Source organism: Pyxicephalus adspersus, chromosome 6 (genome assembly GCF_032062135.1).
Source record: "Pyxicephalus adspersus chromosome 6, UCB_Pads_2.0, whole genome shotgun sequence".
In the NCBI taxonomy this organism is placed as follows: Eukaryota; Metazoa; Chordata; class Amphibia; order Anura; family Pyxicephalidae; genus Pyxicephalus; species Pyxicephalus adspersus.
Genome location: NC_092863.1, coordinates 72,197,169 through 72,220,422, shown reverse-complemented (window position 1 = coordinate 72,220,422; position 23,254 = coordinate 72,197,169). Strand labels below are relative to the sequence as shown.

Here is a 23,254-nt window from a genome sequence, read left to right as displayed (position 1 = left end):
CAAAGTCCTATGCAAATCTGATTCCCTGTGGTGCCGTTTGCCGCTTCCAGGCGTACAGCAACAGTTTGCCATAGATGTGAAAGGGCCCTGACTGCCATTGTCAGATTTCACTTACCTCTAAAGAACAAAACACATGCAGTAAAGCTACATGAGATAATAATTATCTACCTCAAATATTGTTTTGTTATTTCCTACACTATAAAACAAAGTTTACTGGTACAATATACTTTACAATGTATGTTCCCTAATACATGCTTTTATTTGTCTAATGAAAGATTATTCTACTTTTCAGGCCCAGCAAAATCCCAGACAGAAATATAATTTGTCTAGAAAAGTCAGAATATTAATATAATAATAACACAAATTTAATTGTATAGAATGCCCAGGTGTGGGGCCAGCTAGTTTGTATTTATTGTCAGAACAGTCTAAAATTAGATAACTGCGGAGGTTAACCTGGATGATGAAAAAAAATCATTAGGGATATTTAATAACCTGTGATAGATCATACCCTGTAGAGGATGACTTTATTGCTTTTGTTATTGTGCTCATTTGATTAATTTTGTTGCTTGGTCATTTGCAACAAGAGTTACAGATGAGTGAGCTGCAGAATATTGACCTGATGGTTGGGAGCATGAGGTATGGCCTTCAAACTAATGCTGGAGGGGGTAATTAGTTAATTTTAAGTTAGGCTAAAGTTTATGTGCCACATTAATAGATAGCCTTAGTAAAGGATAAGTATGACAAAATAGCATTATCTTTCCTTTCAGCTCTAGGCATTTGTTCACATGGCATCTCAAAACTAACAAGTAAGTTGTCTATAAAAGGCTGGCGGCTCTCATGTGTTCTAAAATCAGGTCTCATCAGGGACCAGGTAGCTAAAATGTCCAGCATATGTCACCAACCACAAGTCCAACATTATGATTACTGAATGGTGTGGTTCATTACTTCAATTTATGTATGCATTCAAAAGCTCTTATGAATATGTTAATCCTGCAAAATACCTCTTTAGCTTGTACCAAGGCAAAAGAAAGGGAAAGTGAAAGGAAAAGGAAACCAGCTTTTAGATCAGTCTAATAAATGTTTAATTCAGTATTAAATTTCAACTTTAATAAGGAAGCAGACTCAATTATTTTACATGGAAAACGAATACAATAAGGCAGCCTCTTTACCATGGGTGAGTCTTGAAATAACGTTCAGGTCTTGGAAAACCCATGATAATACCAATATCTACAGTTTATTAGTGTGCTTGTCAGAAGAATCCTGCTTACATTGCTGGTCTGTGGAAAGAATGTCACCTTTCAGATAACCAAAGAGGTCATTGGTGTCAGAGGTAACTGACCTGGGAGGCATAAACTGTTTATTGTTTAAGGAACTCCTTGTAACCTCTGGAGGAACCCTAGGGTTTCGTGGAATCCTGGTTGAGAAACCCTGCATTGGATATGCATCTCAATTTGACCATTTATTTATTTACTTGTATTTATATAGCGCCATTATAAAATGCAGCACTTTAAGTGGTCTATAGTCAAATCACTACTAACTGTCCTTCAAAGATGCTCATAATTGAATGTCCCTGCCATAGACATATGTCGTTAACACAGTCTTGGGACCATTTTGAGTGGAAGCCAACTAACCTAAGTGCAAGTTTTTGGAATGTAGGAGGAAACTGGAGTGCCCAGACAAAAACCCACTAAAACACAGGGAAAACATACAAACTCCTTGCAGATAGTGTCCTGGCTGAAATTTGAACCTGTGACCTAGCATTACAACAGTACTGCCACTGAGCCAACCAGCCACCACTTGACAGATTATCTGCATTATACATGGTATATTGTATGCCTATTTACATTGCACACTACCCAAATGTTACAGCCATTACAGCTTTAATAGTAATGAGTACAAGAGGTTAAAGCACCTTTATTATCTGTAAACATTTTTATAATTTATCAACTCTACTTATTTAGGAGTAAAAACGGGAAGGGAAAACATGGAGGAAAAAATTCCTAACCCCCCTGGAGAGCTCATGTCCCAAAGGGCTGTTCCTGCTGCCATTCATTAGGGGCATCTCCAAATCAGGCATGTCTGCCCACAATCTCACTGCTTACCTTCTGCATGATTTGTGAAACTTGTGGAAAAGGGATCTGCAGCTGCACAGGACAAAAGCTCAGCTGGTTAAGCAACTAAACAAGCTTTAGTGTCAGTAATGGATAACTGCAATAGCACACTCAGATAAGGGACACCTGAAAAGTTCAGGGGGAGGGTCTAGTAGTTATTCACATTTGGAACTTTTAAAACCCATATTGGACAGAGTTCTTCTATACGTTATTTCATTGTTTTTATTACTTAGCTTTAAGGTGTATTACCCTAATAATGTTAGCAGTAACATAAATATTTAATAAGCTAGAACTAAATGTGAAATATACCCTCACATAACTCTTTTTCTGGCCATGGGATCTGTACAAGTGGGAGATGGGATCAGTTGTGCCCTTTGTACTTTTGTTAGGCTTAATAATTAGGAATTGTTGACAAATGCTTAGCACACTCTGAGTCTGAATAGGCAGTCATATGCTGACCCAGTACATCCTGTTTCATTTATGTTTTCATTTCCAGTAAAAAGTCAGTTAACTCCTAAAACACTGGGGAATATATATATATATATATATATATATATATATATATATATATATATAATTCTGTCCTTTTCAGAACAGTCAATGTTCAAGAATGTTAGATATGAAATGGAATTTTGTAGGTTAGGTGGATAAGGAAATGAATGTCAGCAAGGTGTGCGGCGTCTAGACAGAAGGGAGATATGTGATCAGGTGTGTGTAGTGTCAAGTTAGAGATATAAGACAGTGAGACATGGATGCCAGTGAAGAATGGATGAGGGAGGGTGATGAGAGCAAGTAGGTTAAGTGCAGGTGAGGTGGTAATAGCGGGGGTGTGGATTGTAGGCATGGGGTGGTGGGAGCAGGTGGGTGAGTACAGGGCATTGGTGGGAGAGGTGGGCAAATATATAGGTACAGTGTTGGGAACAGGTAGCTGGAGTGCAGTGGTGAGAGCTGATGCTGATGTTGGTGAGTGCAGGAAGGTGACATGTAGGCATAGTAGTGGGAGCCGATTGGGGACCTAAAGGCATAGTGGGGAAAGCAGGTGGTTGGGATGCAGGTTGGTGAGAACTGGTGGGTGACATGCAGGAAGAGCTGTGAGAGGAAATGACAAGAACAGAAATCAGATACAGTGATGAGACTGATAAAGGAGAATTAGAGTTAGGAGTGATGGTAAACAGGAGGGTGGGGATCACATGCAGGTGTTGTGAGCAAAGGAGATATGCAGATGTGCTGGTTAGGGAATGCCAATGAGGGAGGTGTGCAAATGCGTTGGTGAGCATGAAGGTAGTTAGGCAGGTACTGTGGTGGGAACAGGCATGTATGCTAAGATGTTTGTTGTTTAGCTGGGGGGGGGGGTGTCTATAGAGGAGTTGATGTTAGCCACCAGAGATGCCAATGGCCTGCAGGCATGATGATAAAATAGGAGGATAGAAGGGAATAGCAGAGAAAGTAGCATGGTGCAGTAGTAAAAGTGGAAGAGTGATTGGGTTTGCAGAGAGGTGAGAGTAGTAGGTAAGGAGTTGGATCAGTAATGAAAGAGTTTCAGGTGCAGTAGAGAATGTAGAGAGCCTGCTGCACAATAAACTGTTGTGGCAGCTGTGAAACTGGTGTAGACATTGGTGCCATTGGGCCTCTGGAACTAAAAATGGCTGTTAACCAACATGCTGTAGGTATAAATATATATGTAAAACCAGAAAAAGTAACCTGTGTTTGTAGGAGTTCCTGCAGTCCTGAGGAGGTGGTATAGTGGTTTTGACAAAATGACCTACCCTGTCATGATATCCTACTTCAAGTGCTAAAATTTCATCCTGCTGTTGAACTCCAACCCCTTCCTGCCTGGTGCCAAAGCTTAACACCCCCTCCTTCCCAATGCCATGGTTAACATGGCTGGAAGTTTTATTAAAATTACCCCTTAACTAACCTACATAGTGTAGATACATGTGTGATAGATACCTTTACCTGTAAGTCTGGAACTGTTGTCTACTCTTTTCTGTTTTATAAAATAGAATATGGATGATGTCATAGTACTTATTGAACGTGCAAAAAAGTTTTATTCCTGTCTACTCCATTCTGCCTGCCTGTGAGGTTAGACTGCGGAAGAGTAGGATATGGCTGGTTTAACTGTCTTCTAGCATCTTTGAACATAATTATATGATGAGGCAAGTTATTCCACACCATCCTCCATATGTAGGTGTAACTCAATAGTAAGAGAAGTGGCTCAATCATGAAAAGAACTATGACTTAACCAACACACATTTAATACCATGCTTTAGAAACCCACCAAAAAGGGCAGAAGCCATTCCCTCTCTACCTGCTTTCCTTCTAATATGTTATTTTATTTTCTCCATTACTACAATTGCACAAAATCAAACAACCTGTTAAACGGCACATCAAAAAGTAAAAAACATAGTTAATAAACATAAAACTGGGAGTGAATCAAAATAATATTAAGAGTAAATATGTTGTATACAGTAGATTACCCCATTTTAGTTATGTAACAAATATAACACAATATTAGTAAGCAGCTACTGATGCTAAGCAGCAACACACAGAAACCAGAAAAAAATGGTCAGCTTTATATAACTTATAAACCTATATTTATTTAATACTGTATTTTCATTCCTAATTGCGGTTTAGCCATAAACCTAATAGAACTTAACAAATATACATATATACCTGATTATTTTTAGGGCCTCAAGGGGGTTTAGGCTAACTCTAATCTTTTAAAAACCCTAAATCTGATGAACCAGTTCTTACATATCTTAATTATACATAGATATGAGTAATAGGGAAATGAACGTGCAGTTTATTAGAACATAGGGAAACTGACAATTTCCCTGTAAATAGGGAAAAGATAGTGAGTAATACAGAAAGTAAAATAGTTTACAATATTTTAAGTGCTGAGAAAACATTACAAAGGTAGAAGAGCTGCTTTATGGGAAAGTGGTTTAAGTTGTCTTGTGGGTGAATTTCATAGTTTTTCATAGAATTATTACTACCTCATAGTGTTCTGTTTTTTCCCTTTATACCAATGGATATGATTTTTTTCAAATACTTTTTTTAATAAGCAAGCATGTAATTTACAACATCAATGAGCAGCATTTAGAAACTGCTGAACACACGTATTTTCACTTATAACACTAGCAGACAGAATCTTGTCCATAAAAATTAAACATAGTTTGTGCATAGGAATTATCGTAGCTACAGTAGAGTGTAAATGTTTAAACTGATTTATGTTAATGAGTATGATTGGATTTAAATAGTTTGAAGTATTTGTTATATTAATCTTGAAAGATCACATTGATTTTATACAATGACATTTTATATTCTGTCTTAAAATACATCTTTACAATCTATGCTTAATTTCTAAGTTTTATTAGGTGTTTTATTAATAAATGTTTTATTTTTACCTTAATTACATAATCCAAAGCCAAAAATGTTTCCTTTGACATTATGATAAAGTTTTATTTGTTTTACTGATGTAAAAATGTATTTATTATCAATAATTTAAACAGATTAATTTATTAACACCAATTTGGTATAAAACCTTTTTGGATATCAAGGGATAGGTTGGATTTACTATTAGGTTTTTATTGCTCCTTTGTTAAACTTTGTGCATGGTCAAGAGAACAATAGCAATAACAGTTTGACACATGTTCTCACCCTTCTTCAGTGTCAAAACAAAAAAAAAGGGAACATAGAAACTTGTCAGAGACTGTAGACATGCAACGGGAGATAGTCATAGACTGTAAACATGCTATAGAAGATATACAAAGATGTATATATGCTATATAAGTTGTTGAAGACAGGGGACATTCTTGGAGAGACTGCCAGAGACTAGGGGAATATAACATGAGAGTGCATCATTGCTATTACAGCCGCTTTACAAATGAGGGCTTCCACATTTGTGCTCTATACAGCCACATTACAAATTACTTCCACCTACTGCCACATTTAAAGTTATTTTCAACAAGATCCATTAAAAAAGAATAGATCTTGTTAAACTATCACTGATTTGGTGTAGTATTTTATGCGGATATGCTCTGTTAAGATGCAGCGACATTTTTGGACACCTCTCATTGAGAGAATCCAAAAAGTTGCTTCAAATGAGGTGCCTGCTTCCTACCGCCACCCATCTTTAAGTCTCTGTGTATTTCCCAGCCAAAAAGACCTTGTGAAGGGAGGTTTAATATGTTTTGTATTTAATTGATTGTTCTATAAATGTCTGTATCCCTTCTGAGGAAGTGGTTTTATCCACAAAACGCGTCGAAGACACTCTTGTGTCACGAAACGCGTCGAGGACAATGAGTGATACAGAAGGTTGTTTTGTAATTTATCTGGCCTTTTAAAAATGTGGTATTAATGTTGTTTTTAATCATTGAAATATGGCTTAAAGTAGCATGAATCACCATATTTTTCGGACCATAGGACGTACCTGACCATAAGATGCACCCAGGTTTTAGAGGAGGAAAACAAGAAAAACAAATATTCTGAACCAAACTGTATAAAGAAATATTTAATAAAATATAGCAGAAAAATATTTAACGAGAGAGAGATTGCACATTGCACAGACACATTGCACATTGCACAGACACATAGGACGTAGCACAGATATTGCACTACAAGACTATAGTGACAGGAAAGCTACAGTTTACCTGTCATAGGAGAATAACATGCTGCACAAGAAAAAAAACTGCTAACCAGCACTGTTCACCTCCCACTGCTCTCCTCCTGCTTCCTCTGCCTCCCTCCACACTCCCCTATAGACTTGAGCTGCTGATAAACACTGGGAGGGGGAAGGCAGGGCTCTGCAATCGATAGGATAAGGTAGGGGTGGACCGCTTTATGTTTTTTGTAATCCAGTCAGGGGAGGCTGCAGAACAGAGGGGGCCATGCTGCAGGGGGGGTGCCAGGCTAGATGGAACTGCAGCCACCTGTTGGGGCCCCCCTTGGAAGCGCAGGATGGTGTTCGACCATAAGACGGACCCCCATCCTCCCCTATCGGGGGAAAAAAAGTGCGTCTTATGGTCCGAAAAACACGGTATTTGAAAAAACTAAAAATAATGTACAAAATGTATGTGCCTTGAATGTCCCAATTTCCCTCAATTATTTAATATTTTGGCATCAATGTGGGGATGTGGCACAATGTTTTTCTGCTTTTATGGGTTACTTCTACATCTGTGTTTTTCTTGAAAAAAAACATAAAAAGCAAACTAGATGGACAGCACAAGACAATCTTTTTATGGACAGCAGAGAAGAAATATAGTATAATATAGTGTGAAAGAAACAAACTAAACTGTATACCTAGTCTGTCAGACTAAAGAATAGTTTTCCTTCACTGGCTTTAGTTAACACCAATACATGGAATGTTTTCCGGAGGGCCTCCAAAGACTGCATAGTAAGTTCTAAAGTGCTGCAGATTGGCTCCAGGGTCTTAGTCCATCGGTACAGTCATAATAACTTTCCTACAGTTGCATCTATGTCATAATCTGTTTAACTGAATTGCTGATGAACTTCTTCTGAAATATCTGGGTACATTACTAGAATCCTGTGTTCTGTTGCAGATCTCCTTCCTGGCCTCTGCATACATTAGCCGAGAGCTCTCCAATGAAAGCTGTGCTGGTCTGGCAGCTGTCACACACTATTTTTATCTAAGCCAATTTATTTGGATGTTCATTCAGGTAAGTAAGCCAAATTAATATTACTTTTTTCCCCTTTTCAGCTGTGATGACACATTAACACATTTATTTTTTAGTTCATCTTTTCTAAAGCCAACAACTTCACACCCAACTAGTATTTCTATTTTTGTCAGACTCCAATGGATAAATGCAAACACTGGTGGCAGGATTTTTCTACACTAATTTTTGCCTTGCCCTCTCCTAAAAAGTCAAAAGAAATATGTCACTACTTATAACTGTGGCTGTTAAGATGGACATGTGAAAGAGTGTTTTAATGATGTCCATGTGGCTCCTGGTGGCTTGCACTTTGATAGCCACTTTCTCACTTGTATAGTGGTGCTGATACCTAAAATACCAGCATCTGCACATTTGATAACTCGTGGCAGTGAGCAGTATTGTGCCGCTCCATTCATGCTCTATGAGGATTCCGTGGGGGGCATCTTGTAACATCTCCCCCAAGCCAGCAGTTTAATGGGATAAGAAAGCAGCAACTGCATCATAACTTGATGGCCAGTCTGAACATGGCCTTACAGTCCATAGTCAGATCCACCTACTCCCTGTCTCACAGAAGAGCTCACAATCTAATGCCTCTACCATAGGCATATATAAGATATTTGTCCCAGACTTAAGTTTCAATGTTTGTTTTCCAACTGGGAAATCATAGCCCTCAAAATCATTAAGATTTCCCGGAGATTCCATCTCTTATTTTTTTCATGAAATGTACATATTACTTATTTATTCCCAGTCATAAACATATCTGATTTGCTTGGGTATGCTATCTCACCTTGCATTGCAGAATTCAGATAAGACCGAGCAGTGCCAAGCAGATCAGGGCCTAATGACGTGGGTTCCTGTAAAGTATTATTTATTGACATTTTATGTTTGCTGATATTTTATGTAACCACATAGAAATAAAAGTGCTGTATTTAGTACTCAAGGAGTGTCATATCATATAATAACTTTAGGCAGCATGTTCTTTGTTATTGGCTGTAGGGTCATACCACGAATAACATTCAGCACTATGTTCTGTAGTATTGCTGTGGTAATCTTATCTGCTGGTATAAACATGGAAAAATGATTTGTTGAGCCTTGGCACAGGAGGAAGAGGTGTGTTCCACACACCCACACTCATGTGTCTCACTACCTGCTGGTTAATCATAGAGCATTGTGTGTTAGTTGTACCTTATAGAAGGGCATGCTAAATGAGAGTTGGAGGTTATGTGGCTTTCCTCTCCTGGGTTTTGCAAGATACAGGAAAAGCAAAATAGGTATGTGTCTATCTGGAGGGTGAACCTTTTCCTTTACCCTACACAAGTAAAGCACAGATTCATTTTAAGGTAATCATACACTTGATTTAAATTACAAGGTATACCCTTCAATGCCAAACAGTGTTATCAAAAGATCATCCTTTATTCCTTTTGTATGTCAAATCCTACATTAATCACACACACAACCTTGGAAATACTGATGTCTATTAAAGCTCCCTTGAAAAGTGTCACATTGTCTCCAATAAGTCAACTGTACAGGCTAATTATTTATACTGCATTTTTAAATATCTGACACTGTTAATGATATAAAATGATGGCACAGCCATGGGAATGGGGAGTCTTCATTATATGTTATGTCACATACATAATTAGTATTATAAGTGACAATGTGGTAATTGGCTTAGAAAGGTATACTTTTAATTTGTGTCATAACGTGTTTGAATGTAATAAACTAGGTCCAGCACCCATAGAAGCCAATAAGATTTCATTTTGTACTAGTTTGTTCAGTGACATTTTTCTGTGGGGTTGAAGCACTATGCACTTAGTGATGATCTGTTTTTTGAACAGACCATTTTTATTTATTTCCTAGCAGCTATGTTAAGTCATGAATGTAGTTTCTGAGATATTCTGCCTAATGTGGAAACCTGGTTGCCTAGGTCTAAAACAAACAACCATACCTGTTTCTGTTTAATACTTAGAAGTCACTTTATCTGTTATATGACAGAGAGCAGTCACTTACACATTTACAATGATTATATTTGCTTAGACTGAATGTCATCTTAGTGGTTTAGTTAATTGTCCATGGAAATTACACTTATTAACAGGTCACACAGAGTTTAAACTGATAAGCTGTATCGATTAAACATCATGATCTTTACATAATGGGCTTAACATGGAATGATTATGAAAACCTAAATTGGATGAATTTGTTGCTTAGATTACTGTTTTCGTCTTTTTAACTACATGGAATGGTGTAAGAGATGGGCAAATGTGTCCTGTTTCAGATTGTGAAGGGTTCAATGAACATTATTTGATGTTTGCTAAACCTGAGCATACCAATCCCCATTCTTTATTCAACATTGAAGGGTCCCAGTGTTGAGGAACAGGAACTTCCCTACATTTTATCCCCTAAAATGTGTATGGGTGTTTGTTGGGCTGGCTTATCATGCAACCCTAAATAAATATATTAATATTATTATTATTATTATTATTATTAATAATAATAAACAGGATTTATATAGCGCCAACATATTACGCAGCGCTGTACATTAAATAGGGGTTGCAAATGACAGACTAATACAGACAGTGATACAGGAGGATAGGACCCTGCCCCGAAGAGCTTACAATCTAGTAGATGGGGAATTTGTCCCTTTACCCAAAGGAATGAGTACAAATATAATCTTGTACCCCTTACTCATTGCTAGAAATGCAAAAGATTTTTTTATGATATGATTTTTTTATGATAAAAGCAAATTCATAGTGATTTTTAAAGGAACATCCAGGAAGTAATCCAGCATTACACATGCCATCCAGCAATTTAAATCCAATGTTAATCAAAATAACTTAGTTAAGCTTTTATGCTAAATAAAATGGGCGGCACAGTGGTTTCGTGGCTAGCATTCCAGCCTTTGCAGCTCTAAGGCACAGGTTTGAATGTATGGTGTTTGCATGTTCTCTATGTGTTTTGTGGGTTTCCTCCCACATACCAAATACATGCAGTTAGGTTAATTGAAATCCCCACCAAAATTGACCTTAGACTTTAGAACTTTAGAGTCCCTTTCATATTCTGAGCTCCTTTGAAGGACTGCTAGTAATTATAGACATAAGATATAATATAATATTAATAATTAAATGCTCCACATACACTGCAACAATAGTGTAGGGATTTCTTGTACTATTTCCACAAAATCTGTAAAATTCCTATGGTATTTTGGCAGTGAAGCATGTGCACTTACAAAACGTATATACAGTTGGAAGGCACACAAGTCCCCCATGACAGTAGTTAGGTTCCCAATCCTGTTTTTAACATATTTTGCTTATTAGTTCTAAAAATGTCTAACATTTACTAACAAGATTTGTTCCTTTATAGATTTAAACTGAATTGGCTATAAAGTTAAGGTTTGTAAATTTTGAACAGGTTTTACCTAAACCTTGGTGAATCAAATCCAGGCAGAGTTTCATATCACTATTAGAGAACGTCTCTACTTCTGCCACAGTTGGTAAAACTGAAATAAATCTGCTGTACTGGAAATGGACTTGGCAGTCTCTCTGTGATGATAGTAAATAACAGCAGTTTTTTCTCTTTCCCTTTTCTCTTTGTAGAAAACTCTCAGAATTCTTAGTTTTCTTGCAGTAAAACCTCACAACCATTCTTTATTTTGTATAAACAAGAGATGTTAAAATCAATATTTCATAAATGAACCCGACTAAAACAAATGTTTGCAATCCTATAAATAGAAATTTATCAGAAAATTCGTTTGAAAGCCCTGTTTATTGATATCATTAGACAGTGTTGGATAAAGTAGGATTTTTTTAATGAAAGCAAAGATCACAACATATTGTTAGCAGTTCCATTTTTTAAATGAAACATGACATCAGAAAAATATGCTAGTAGACTGTTATTATTTTTGTTGTTGTTGTTCTTTATATTGTGTATATTTTATATCATTATTATTGTCTGGTCTTCTAACATTTGTAATCCTGCCAACATCCCTAATATACATTGAAGAATACAAAAACAACAAAAAAAAAAAAATACAACTTTTGTGCTGATAAACCTACTAGCTGTACCAATTACATCCCTGAGGAAGCGGGCACAGTCTGCGAAACACGTCGGATGATCTCATCATATGTAATGTGTACAATGTATCTATCCCATGTATGCTAACAATGTTGATTAACTCTTCCTGAAACTTGGTAAAAGGGAAAAGGCATGTGTATTTTAACTGTTGTTTCCTAATGAAGCACAGTCTGCGAAACACGTCGGATGATCTCATCATATGTAATGTGTACAATGTATCTATCCCATGTATGCTAACAATGTTGATTAACTCTTCCTGAAACTTGGTAAAAGGGAAAAGGCATGTGTATTTTAACTGTTGTTTCCTAATGAAGGAAATAAAAGGTATATGATCATTTTTTACAAACTTACTGCCGTTAAAGTCCCATATTTTTCTTGTTTTTGTATTCTTCAATGTTTTTTGTATATGTTTATGTGAAATAGAACAGCAGCACTGAAACCAGGGAGAGACAGGCAATTTAAGAATAAGATTAGCAGTGTTAGTTCACATTTTTCTTTGATGTAAAGCAAGAGGTTCACTTTACTTCCCCCCTACTCTGTTTAGTCAGAAGACAGAAAGTCTGGTGAGTCTTTGAGTTGCTGACTTCATAGGTCCCATAGGGCTATCAACTCTCCTGTGACAGTGCTTATTGGCTTATAACTGTCATATAAAGTGAGCAACATGCACCTCTACACCAGTAAGCATCAATTTTTTTTTGGCTCCAGATGCTGAATGGAGTGGCAGGAGAGTGAAGGACATTCTGCAAAAATGAGGGAATCAAAGCAAACCTGTTACTTTGTCCTGAATGGGCAAAATACAGGTTTGCTATAAAAGGGATATTTTATTTTACATTCATACATTCTTTACATAACAGAAGCTTCATGTATAACAAGAGAAGTTTACAAGGCTTGTCAACTTAGAAGTGGTGTTTAATTGATTGCAAACAGGTTTATTTAACCACCAGCTTTTCCTGCTATTCTATAAGAAACTGAAGAAAAAAAATGACTGCTATTAAGTGTAATGCTTAGGCACAATTATCATTTATAGATGATCCTAATAAAGATATTCACTGTGTTTAAGTATATAAAACATCATCATAAGGAACTAGGACATTTAACCATCAGAATATAATAATCTTTTACTGTGTGCTGCAGAAATGGGGATGTTTCATGTTTTGTATAACTGTTTAGCAGTTTCCGTAGGATGTGGAATGAAATCTGCAAAAAGTGTTTGATTGTTGAATCTGTGAAGTAATTTTCACTTTTAGTCTGTATTCAACATATAGAAAAAATGTACAAGGCTAGGTGACTTCTGCAGTCTTAATGAATTCACAGTAATACTTTATTTTTAGATATTTATTTAAAGGGCATCCAAGTTATTTTGACTTTCTTCGAATCAGGGAAGTCATACAAGTTATAAACATAGATCGCAAGGAAGCTGAAACCACACAAAAGTGAAATACTTATAAAACCTAGAATTACATCAATAATTACTATCTCTAAATATGTATTATTTTTCAGGCAGTAAACTTCTGGTATATTCTGGTGATGAATGATGAACATGCAGAGAGGCGCCATTTGGTCTTCTTTATACTTGGATGGGGACTTCCTGCTGTTGTTGTTGCCTTGCACTTGGTCATCCTCAAAAGTCTTTACCATAAAAGTATGACTGACATTTATGGACTGGTCCATGGAGACATGTAAGTTTTCCTAAATTTGAATATTAGTAGAATGCTCTTTTCCTTGTGTGTGATATCTAATTACCACCAGATTCTGGTAGTAACATCTATATTAGGCTGGGTCTACACTGACGGTTTTAAAAATGCATGTAAATGTTCCTACCACATTTATTTGCATTTTTATGCACTTTTACAAGTGTTTTAAAGCTTGCCTTTAAAATGCTAAAAAAAAACCTTTTAAATGCCTATGAGGCTTTTTACAGTGATTTTCCGCGATTTTACATAAGCATTTATAAAAATTTTACTTTGAACCCTTTTCAGGGAATGAGTACAGGGGTACATAAAACCCTTTATTCATTCTCTTAACTTAAACTTTTTTTACAGGTTTTCTCACAATCTAAGGATGATTCCCATGGCTACATTCATGAGGCTCAAGTGTCATTGGGGTTTCCCTTTCCGCAGCCAATCACAGAGCACTAGAGGTGAATAGGGAGACTTTTCCTCATTTGCCCTCTAGTGCCCGGGGATCCCACACTGTCAGGACAGCCTGTGCTCATGTGAGGTAACTTGTAACAAAAAAGTTTAAGTTACACAAAGCACACACATTCAATAAAATACTTAAGAAGCATGCTACAGACTTGGAATCCATCTCAGCTATTATTTTCAAACCTTCTTAATGGCCAGAACACTGCTGCAGGAACCTACACAGCAGAGGCTTGTGTTTAGGACCTTCTCTACAGATGGGTTTGCCCAGTCACTAATACAGGCTGGTGTAAATTGGTGATTTTACTGGCACATGTATACCAATAAATCTTCTCCACAGAAGGGATTAAGTTCCCTTCCTTCCCAGATACAGTTAGGCATTTAATGGGGCACAAATAGCCCCCATCACTATGCCCTTAACTTGGAAGAAAAAACATTGCATGTGAGAATACATATGTCCTTAATATTTCAATATACTTGTCCAGACTAAAGTGAGTAGAGAGGGAGTACATTTTACTTTTATATATCATAAAAGTACTGTGTTTAAAATCATGCTTAAATTCCTCTGAATAATCATCTATATGTGCCTATAACATTGGAGAATGCTAGTGAAATTATACATTTTATGCAATTCTTTAACGAATACCAGTTACTTTAGTTGACTTGCCTAAAACAACAACTTAGTCAATAGTGTTTAATTCCCTGAGCTCTAATTTCAGTTGTTTTCTATTTCATTAGCTATTGTAAAATATACTTCATGGAATAATTATGAGAAGTATATACCAGATGCCGATGTAGTGATAACAAGCAGTTTAGCTTTTTTTTTTGTTAGTGTGATAAGGAAGCTTTTAAATTCAAAAGGGTTCCATATTTAAAAATTACCTCTATATCAGGTTGACATTAGATCAGATTTGACCTGCAGTCGACTTTCTTTTAGCCTGCATTTGACTTGTTTTAAGCAGGTTTTGCATTTCAATAACTTTGAAAATGCAAAATGTGAAATGAAGTTTTAATATCACCAGAGAAAGGATTTGTGCCATGGAATAAATTGAAATTAAAAGTATATCTAATAACCCATCTTCTGACAGCATTCATTAAAGTCAAATCAAATGAGAATTTTATGAAAATTGATATTAGCAGACCCCCCTCACCTACAGGAGACATTTTCATCTTCACATTAAGCCATTGAATATTTGTCAAATTTTACATCTGAGCCAGAACATTTACCACCTTCTGTTTTTTTTGCTGTGTGGTTCTGTTGTACCCTTCCAGCCTTCCTAGCCTGCTTTTACTCCTACACAAAGCTTTTCTGGATAGAGTGGAGTAAGGGTGACATATACCTTATATCCGCCCAAAGACATTGTACAGCACAAAAGAGAGTGCAAAAGAAAAATGAATGTCAACAGCCCTGATACTATGTTTGAAACGCAGTTATAAAACTTTCATTTAATCCCCATGAACAGTCATGTTAAAATGAGTACAGAGTTGGTATGAGGCACTTCGTCTGGAATGCTGTCTTTAGTTTATACCATACATGACTACTATTACTGTCAAACAAATTTATCTTTGATTTATCAGTCCTCCGCACATTTTTTCAAAAAGCCTAATGCTTATATGTTCAACTGTAGTCATTCACTTATGTTCTTTTTGGACAGAAAAGTACTTTTCCTGACACCTTCCATGGCAGTAAAACTAGGGCAATCCATTTCTTTTTGTAATTGCATGTATTTTTATACCAAAAGTTACATGCAGGTAATGCAATTAAATTGTGGGGTTTATGGAGACTTCTTTTAGCATTAGACAGTCAGATCTTGGTCTGAATGTGGTGGGCTAGCCAAGTTCTAAACAAATTAGCATTTGTTTGAAATCTATATCACTTGGTAATGATTATACCTAAAATGATTTCAAAGAACAAAATTTCTTTCCAGACTCTTGGACAACCACAACTATAGGGCTTTTTAGGCATCATATAACAACACATGTCAAATACTAGTTACCTAAGTAGTAAATAAAAAAAAGAAGGTTCTAATCTGGAACACTTCATTTAAATATTATGGCCCTGATTTATTAAAGCTCTCCAAGGCTGGAGAGAATACACTTTCATCAGTGAAGCTGGGTGATCCAGCAAACCTGGAATGGATTTGGTCCAGGATTCAAAACCTTTGCTGGCTAATAGCAAATGATTTTTAAAAAATCCTTTCAATGTTTTTTAGGTCGCCCAGCTTCATGTTTGTGAGTGTATTCTCTCAAGCCTTGGAGAGCTTTAGTAAACCAGGGCCCATGAGTTCAACTGGGTGTGGTAAATGTAGAGGGCAACTTAATTTTTTCATGTGACAAATCTGCATTTTTGGTAATATAGCGAATGAAAATGAATGTGTTAGCATTTTGTTCTAATAGATTGACCTTATTCAACATTTCTAATGTCTGCCTGTTCAAATGCGAAAAGTCAACAAATCTATAGGGTGTACTTACTTTTTGCATGTTTGTATGTATTACACCTTTCTGTCTTTGTATGTCTATGTGACTGTGATATGTAAGCCATGGGTAAAATAGTATAGCACAGTTCAGGCAGGTATAATCTTAATAATCTTAATAATCTAAATTTATTAATCCTGTCTGATTTATTTATTTAGATAGATGGACTGATTATTTTATCAAGACATGGCAGATATGGTGAACTGCTACAGTTAAGCCCCATACACTAGGATTCTACACTGGATCACTGTCACTTGGAACTTTTAGTTTAATAGTTTTTGCCTCCAGTGACAGCGGGAATTATTGCCCACAGTACAGACAGAGCTTTGTTTCATAAAAAGGGAGGGAGAAGACAAGTGGGAGGTGTCCTGTTGCGTCCATTTCTACAAAAAAACACCACTAGTCACTAGTTGTTGGTGACCAGCGTTCAGTGATCCAGCAGGTTTTATCACTCAGCAACATCAGTGGGCAGCTTTAAGGATGCTAGATTTTCACCTGAGATGATCATAAACATTTGTCTAGGGCAAGAATGCCCAACCTACGGCTCCCTGCTCCTTTTCTTGCAGGGGATGGGGCACGGACAAGGTGGGTGGGGAGCAGACATAGCTGATTGCCGCCCATCTTCTATGTTCTTCTATCAGATCATGCTGTGTACTATAGACCTGGCAATCAGCTATGTCTGCTCCCCACCCACCTTGTACTGTGAGACAATCCCAGCAGCAGCATGAGAGCTGTGTCTTTGTCTATGCTGCTGTCATTATCCCCATCTATAAACCTTCATATCTCCTACACTAAGTGTCATAGTGATATTTTCAGGGTACACTGGGGACACTGCTACTAAACCAAATTTCAGTACCCTAAACATAACAAGTTGCCAGATACAGGGTTACATGCATAAAACCATAATAACAAGCTGGGATATTTCCAAATCGGGGGGGGGGGGGGGGGCTATTTCAAGACCAGGGCCCCCTAATTGAGTTTGCATGTTAGGGAGCCACTTCTGTGGCAACAAGCATTAAGGTACTGTCAATTCACTCTGTGCTGTAGTGCCCCAAATACATACTTGCTCATTCACAAAACTTCAAGCTACATTCAGATTGGCGGTGAGGATGTGGTGCAGTTACACCCTTCCTCATGCCATGAACCCTGCCTAGGGGCAGCACTCAGAACCACTCCCTGCCCCGCCTGGTATAACTGACAGGACGCATTGTATGGTGTAGTTTCTGCTCTGTGGTACGGAAATAGTGAGCAGGGAGCAATATATCACCGGCCAGCACTGTATGATAGCTTTAGTTTTGTATCTTTTATTATTAAAATGAGCATCAAATAGTGAGTGCAGAAATTCTTGATTTGTCATTTCCTTTCTTTGGTGCATGAATGTTATGGTAACTAGAAACATTTCAATTTATTTGCATTTTAAATTAAAAAATGTTCTGGTTTTAAACATACATTTTTAATGTTAGTTTGCATTGTGGCCCGCAAGTTTTATCTCGATGTCAACAGCGCCCCCCAAATTAATAAAGGTTGGGCACCACTGCTCTAGAGCAACAAAAATCCAGCGTCTCTACACACATAGCTTTAGTAAACAGCTACATATTCAAACAATCTTTTCATGGTGACCATTACCTTTTTAACACTAAATAGAATGCCACAACCAACTTACTTTATCTAGGAGTGTGTAAATCATTTCTGTCCAACACTCTCCTTTCATAAAAATGAGTTAAATACTGGTCTAAAAATAGTCAAATCTTTCATCAGCAGAGGCTCCTACTAACCGCAGCTATTTTAAGAGAATGACATCACTCCAATCTGTCAACACGACTGAAAGCAATGGCAGGTAGTGTTCTAACCACAAACTGTCACCAGTCCCGGTCGCTGTGAAGTCTGGCTGACATAAGAAAAGTTCTGTTTGCCTGCATTTTAAAAATTCTATAAATAGCAAAGTATGAGTTGCAGAAATAAGACTATGCCAGTTTAGTGGAAAAATGTAAACTAGCATACTGGACTGGGAGTGTTGGCTTCTCCTTTCAGCAAATTCTGATTTCATTATTTAATAAGCTCTTAAATATATCTTGGTCAAAAGGTTTATATCCAAATCATAGAAGCTTACAAGGATCCCAGAGATTACTTGTGTGATAAGGTAGACAGAGCTGGTTTAATATGATGGGGTTATGTAAGGTCATAGAAGAGGGAAAACCCTGGTGCAAAAGAAATATTTATGGAGTGGGGCATAGAATAGTTCTGCTATTAATAGTATCCTGACTAAGCAATGTAGTCTTCAATATAGACTAGTAATAGACAGGAAGATATTGTCTGATAATACCGGAATATGGATACTCAATATTTTCAGTTTCAGACCGAATTATAAGAAGTGTATATAGTAGAGACATATTGAAGTTCTTGTAGAGCAGGCTGAAATCTCAGTGATATTTGCACTTATAATATTATTCCCAAAGTGTGTATATACCAAAATATTGAATAGTTAATAAAGCCCTAAAATATCTAATTTATCAACCTGCTCTTACTTGTATTTTTTCATTTCTATGAATAACAAATGCTCAGTATATACCCAACAAACATTTGCATCAATAAACCTAAAGTAAATACATATATTACACAAATAAGACTTTGTGCAAAGCTACAGACAGATTTTGTCCTGATAAAGATTTCAACAGCTTTTACAACATTAGCCCAAATTGTCTAACATCTATAGTGTGGTCTCTCTATCACAATTGCTCCTAAAGGAGACTTCTAGTGGTTATTTCAGCACATATTTTTCAGGCATGACCCACTTTTGTCACCATCAGGAAACCTGTCTTAAAAAATGCCATATAGCCACAATTTAGGTGCATGCATGTGAAGAGGAAGTGGCTAAAAAGTGGTTACAGATGATCAGTAGCAACGAGGTGCAGCCACAGTTAAAAAAATAATAGAGAAGTTTACTTTTAAAAATTTAAATTGTTTATGATAAACAATGACACAAATCATCCTTCTCTTTGGGTTTACATTGGCTTTAAAGTTATATTAACAGTACTGTTTAGTAGCAGAAAACCCTTGAAGAAATGCTACTCATGGCTCCCCCAATACTGCTCACATTACCAAAAGTCTAGCTGATCTCTTTTAATGTGGAGGTTATACAAATTTTGATGGCTGATCCACACTTTCAGTAGAGATTTGAATTTCTAGGCTTTCTAGGGTGTGTGGACAGAAGGAATTCCATATATTTATTCAAGCCTTTTTAAAATAGCTTATAATGAATCTGGTTTACCAAAATATGCAAAGTAAGATTTAAGTGACCTTGCTAAGGGAAGTCCTCCTGTCCTTCAACCCCTTTGTCAATGATGTGCACTGTACACCTACAGATATGTAGAATAGTGTTACCCTCTAATGCTATTCTACCCACCTAAAAGTAGTGTGATGGTAGCACTTCAAGAATGTAAATTTCCAGCTCAACAGCTGCTGTATTGACAAGTTTAAACATATTTCATCAATGGGCTATTGATCTAATACTTCCAAGGTTCTAAGATTTCATTTTCTCCTCAATCTCCACAGTCATTTTAAAGCTTCGTATCTGCATGGGGCTCCACACACTCTACATTCAATACTTGGCAGAGCTCAGCTCAGGTTTAAAGCCACTCAGATACACAAAACTGAATTTTGGAATGTTGGGATGTAATCATATATGTCCCCTATATACAGAATTACCACATTATGGGGGATTTGAGATCAAGCAAGGGAGTGCAGACATCTTACAGTGTCTGCCATAAAACTTTATTATTACTTTTTTTTTAAGAAATACAGGTTTACTTTAAATCAACATTTGAACAAAGACTTACTGTAAAACAAGTGGTTATGGGTTATCTGAGCAAGAATGAGATTAAAATTCTGTGTGTAAATAGGAGAACATTAAAATGGGTGTTGCTAATGCAGAACTTTGACAAAGGGGGTTTAGTCTGTACAAAAGCACAAACATGGAAAAACAAATTATTGCAGCAGCCAAAGCAAAGACGTTTTGTGACTAAGAATGTCCATTTTAAAATTTGGGAAGACCGATGGAGCTGTTAATTCCGGTAAATCCAAATAAAATAGGAATATGTTGAGCAGAGCTGAGTCATTTGCAGGAAGGAAACAAAAGTCTTGTAGATAAAGAAAAGTACTTATCAAGAAATATCAAAGTAAGGCTGGGAAATAAAAGCGTAGCATTGGTTACATAATATTTCTAACCAAGGCAGTGTATTTATTACAGACATGAGAAAACTCGGATTATGCTCTGATTTTGCTCAGAAACAGTACTTTTCTCCAGAATAAAACCATTAATAGATAATAGCTGGGTTGTTACATTGAAGGGGAAATACATTCAGTATAAATAGCCTTGATCTTTATCTTGGAGTAGATCATTTCCTATTGAGTGCCATGTGTGAATCACTTATCCCCATAGATTGCACTGTCTTCCTTAAGGCTCCATGCTCTTTCCCATCAGATTTTGGCACATTGTAAAATTTCAGGTCGTAGGGCTAAGGGCCATATTAAATTGACAAGTCCTGTTGCTAGCAAGAACTTGGCAGGATCACTTTAGAGGACACAGCAGGGAAAGAAACTACTCACCTGCTTGCATGTGTCACGCTATTACAGGTTTTGCATTATATACAGCAGTGTGTGTAGTAACAAGATTGTTAGGGTGACATGGCTCTAGGGCTGGCATCCCACCACAGCAACTTTGTAGCAGTAATTTTTGTAGCAGCTTTAAATCTCATTTTTTTTTTAAATCATCTTTTTCACTGGTTTGTAGCTGGCAAATATTTGCTGCTGCTGCAGAGAACAATTCTAGTTTAGATTTGCTAAATACATTTTAGGTACATAATATTAAAACCAGCCAACGCCTAAATACAAAGACCTATTTCTTTCCAGCATGGTTCAGAGTGGGACAATTGGTTTCTGTATGGAACAGTGGTCTATTTGCAGAAGTCTGATACTCCCTCTGCTAAAGTTTAGTTCTCCAGTCAGCAAGGACCGTTGCTAATTGCAGAGCTTTAAGTCTGACTCAGTAGATGCATGTCGGACCTTGGCAATGAGATCACTGCAATCCCACAAAGCAATGAGTCTTTTTCTGTAGCAGGTTGGAAAGAGACAAGCTTGTATACCTACGTTGTGGCTACTTTGGATAGAAAACTTATGTGTTTTGCACCTGGGCTTCATTTAATGTACTACAACTCCAGATATAAAATACAGTTTTGTTTCAGGAGCCATGTCACTTCCATAGCTGATCATCAGTATCAGAATGCAGATTTTTTTTTCACATTGCTGTTGTAATTGGAAAACCCTTTCTGTGGCAAAGTGCAAAACTTATTCTCCTTATCAGGAGTTTTCCTGCTACAAAACCAGACCTTCACAAAAAGACAAAACAAGATTAAAATAGAAACAAAAAATTAAAACGACTTTGGCACACAAAGCTGCAGCTGAAAGTGATACAATGTTTGCTTTGCACAATATATCATCCGATGTGTAAACAGAGACAGGGAATTGCACAATAACTTGTGCATCTGGTTAAATGTCAATGGGTGTAAACAAGTCTCAGAAAGAACACACTTAGATCACCTCTAACATTTCCATTTCCATTCACCCAGCAACAGCCTAAGCAGCATCTGCCGCAGCCAATAAGATGTCTTTCCAAGACCTGCTCTCAGCGGAATTCAGTTTAGGCCATGTCCTGTTTACTGTCTGGGAAGCCACATGCATTTTATTAACACCATACACCAGGGCTGATTGTAAGGCTCTAGTAAACATCTTCACTGTTGAGATATGATTCTGTTCATGACATAGAGCAAAGATAAAGCAAAGAGTTTGCAGTGCTACGGGGTTACTTTGCAAATGCACGCCAAATTCTGCTTTGGACAGCTGTGTATGTCACTCTGTTTTGCATTTTACTGGTTGAGATTTGCAGATTTCCCTGTTTTTGATATTTCCTAATATTCAGCACTTTTATAAGCCTCTACTGAGATGATTGTCAATAATAAAACATACATGCTGGAGAGAGTTTACCTTTACCTTTAACTGATTTGGTTTGCTTGTTTTCTAAATACATTTCAGGGGTAACTGTGGTCAATATATATGTAGTATTTTAAAAAGTGATGTTTTATATCTTTTTTTAATATTTAACATCAGACACCTATTGTTATACTTTTGAGTTACATATGTTTTTCAGTGACATTGCAGACAGGTTACAATGTTACCTTGGACAAAACAAAAATCTTACTAATGGAAAATATTGTAAGAAAACTGTCAAAATCTTTTCCTTAAATGCATGTAAGTTAAAAGGCTTGCTTTGTAGAAATAAAAATATTCAGCTAGGATTAAGAGTCCAAAATACAGGTACTCTAAGCATTGCTGATTCCCAGAAACCCTTTTCTGTATCCAGAGCTGTTCTAGGAATCATTGGTCTAATTCCACAACAGATTCCACACAGCTCTGACCTTATCAACCTTCTTGTCCCAAGCTTTAGCTCCGAGGCTATAACAAAAAACACAAACCAGGTAAAGCCTGTGACTTTTGGTGGTATCTGTCTAACTGTCTGAATTTTTTCCGGTTCAAAAAAGCACAGTTGACATATAGTATTGGGTAAATATGGTATATATGTAAATGTATTGCAATTACTGAAATATAACAGAAAAAGTTATGTAACAGCTAAGAACTCCATTTGAATGGGATTTTTTTTTTACATTTGAGAAAAAAAAAATAGAACTGTTATGACTTACAAAGGTCAGACACACAAATGTCCCAACACAGA

The 23,254-nt window shown here is 36.7% G+C and overlaps 1 protein-coding gene and 1 long non-coding RNA gene across 2 annotated transcripts in view; one reads left to right on the top strand and one right to left on the bottom strand.

Moving 5' to 3' along the window:
* The window catches only part of LOC140334069 (uncharacterized), a 14,800-nt gene extending 12,608 nt beyond the window's left edge, over positions 1 to 2,192 (bottom strand). Inside the window, exon 1 of the long non-coding RNA XR_011921476.1 lies at positions 2,103 to 2,192. This is a non-coding gene — a long non-coding RNA (uncharacterized lncRNA). The remainder of the gene's footprint in view (positions 1 to 2,102) is intronic.
* The window catches only part of ADGRV1 (adhesion G protein-coupled receptor V1), a 214,350-nt gene that overhangs the window by 163,345 nt on the left and 27,751 nt on the right, over positions 1 to 23,254 (top strand). Inside the window, exons 60-61 of the mRNA XM_072413958.1 lie at positions 7,673 to 7,789; positions 13,355 to 13,533. Of these exons, the coding sequence (XP_072270059.1) occupies positions 7,673 to 7,789; positions 13,355 to 13,533 (296 nt within the window). The remainder of the gene's footprint in view (positions 1 to 7,672; positions 7,790 to 13,354; positions 13,534 to 23,254) is intronic.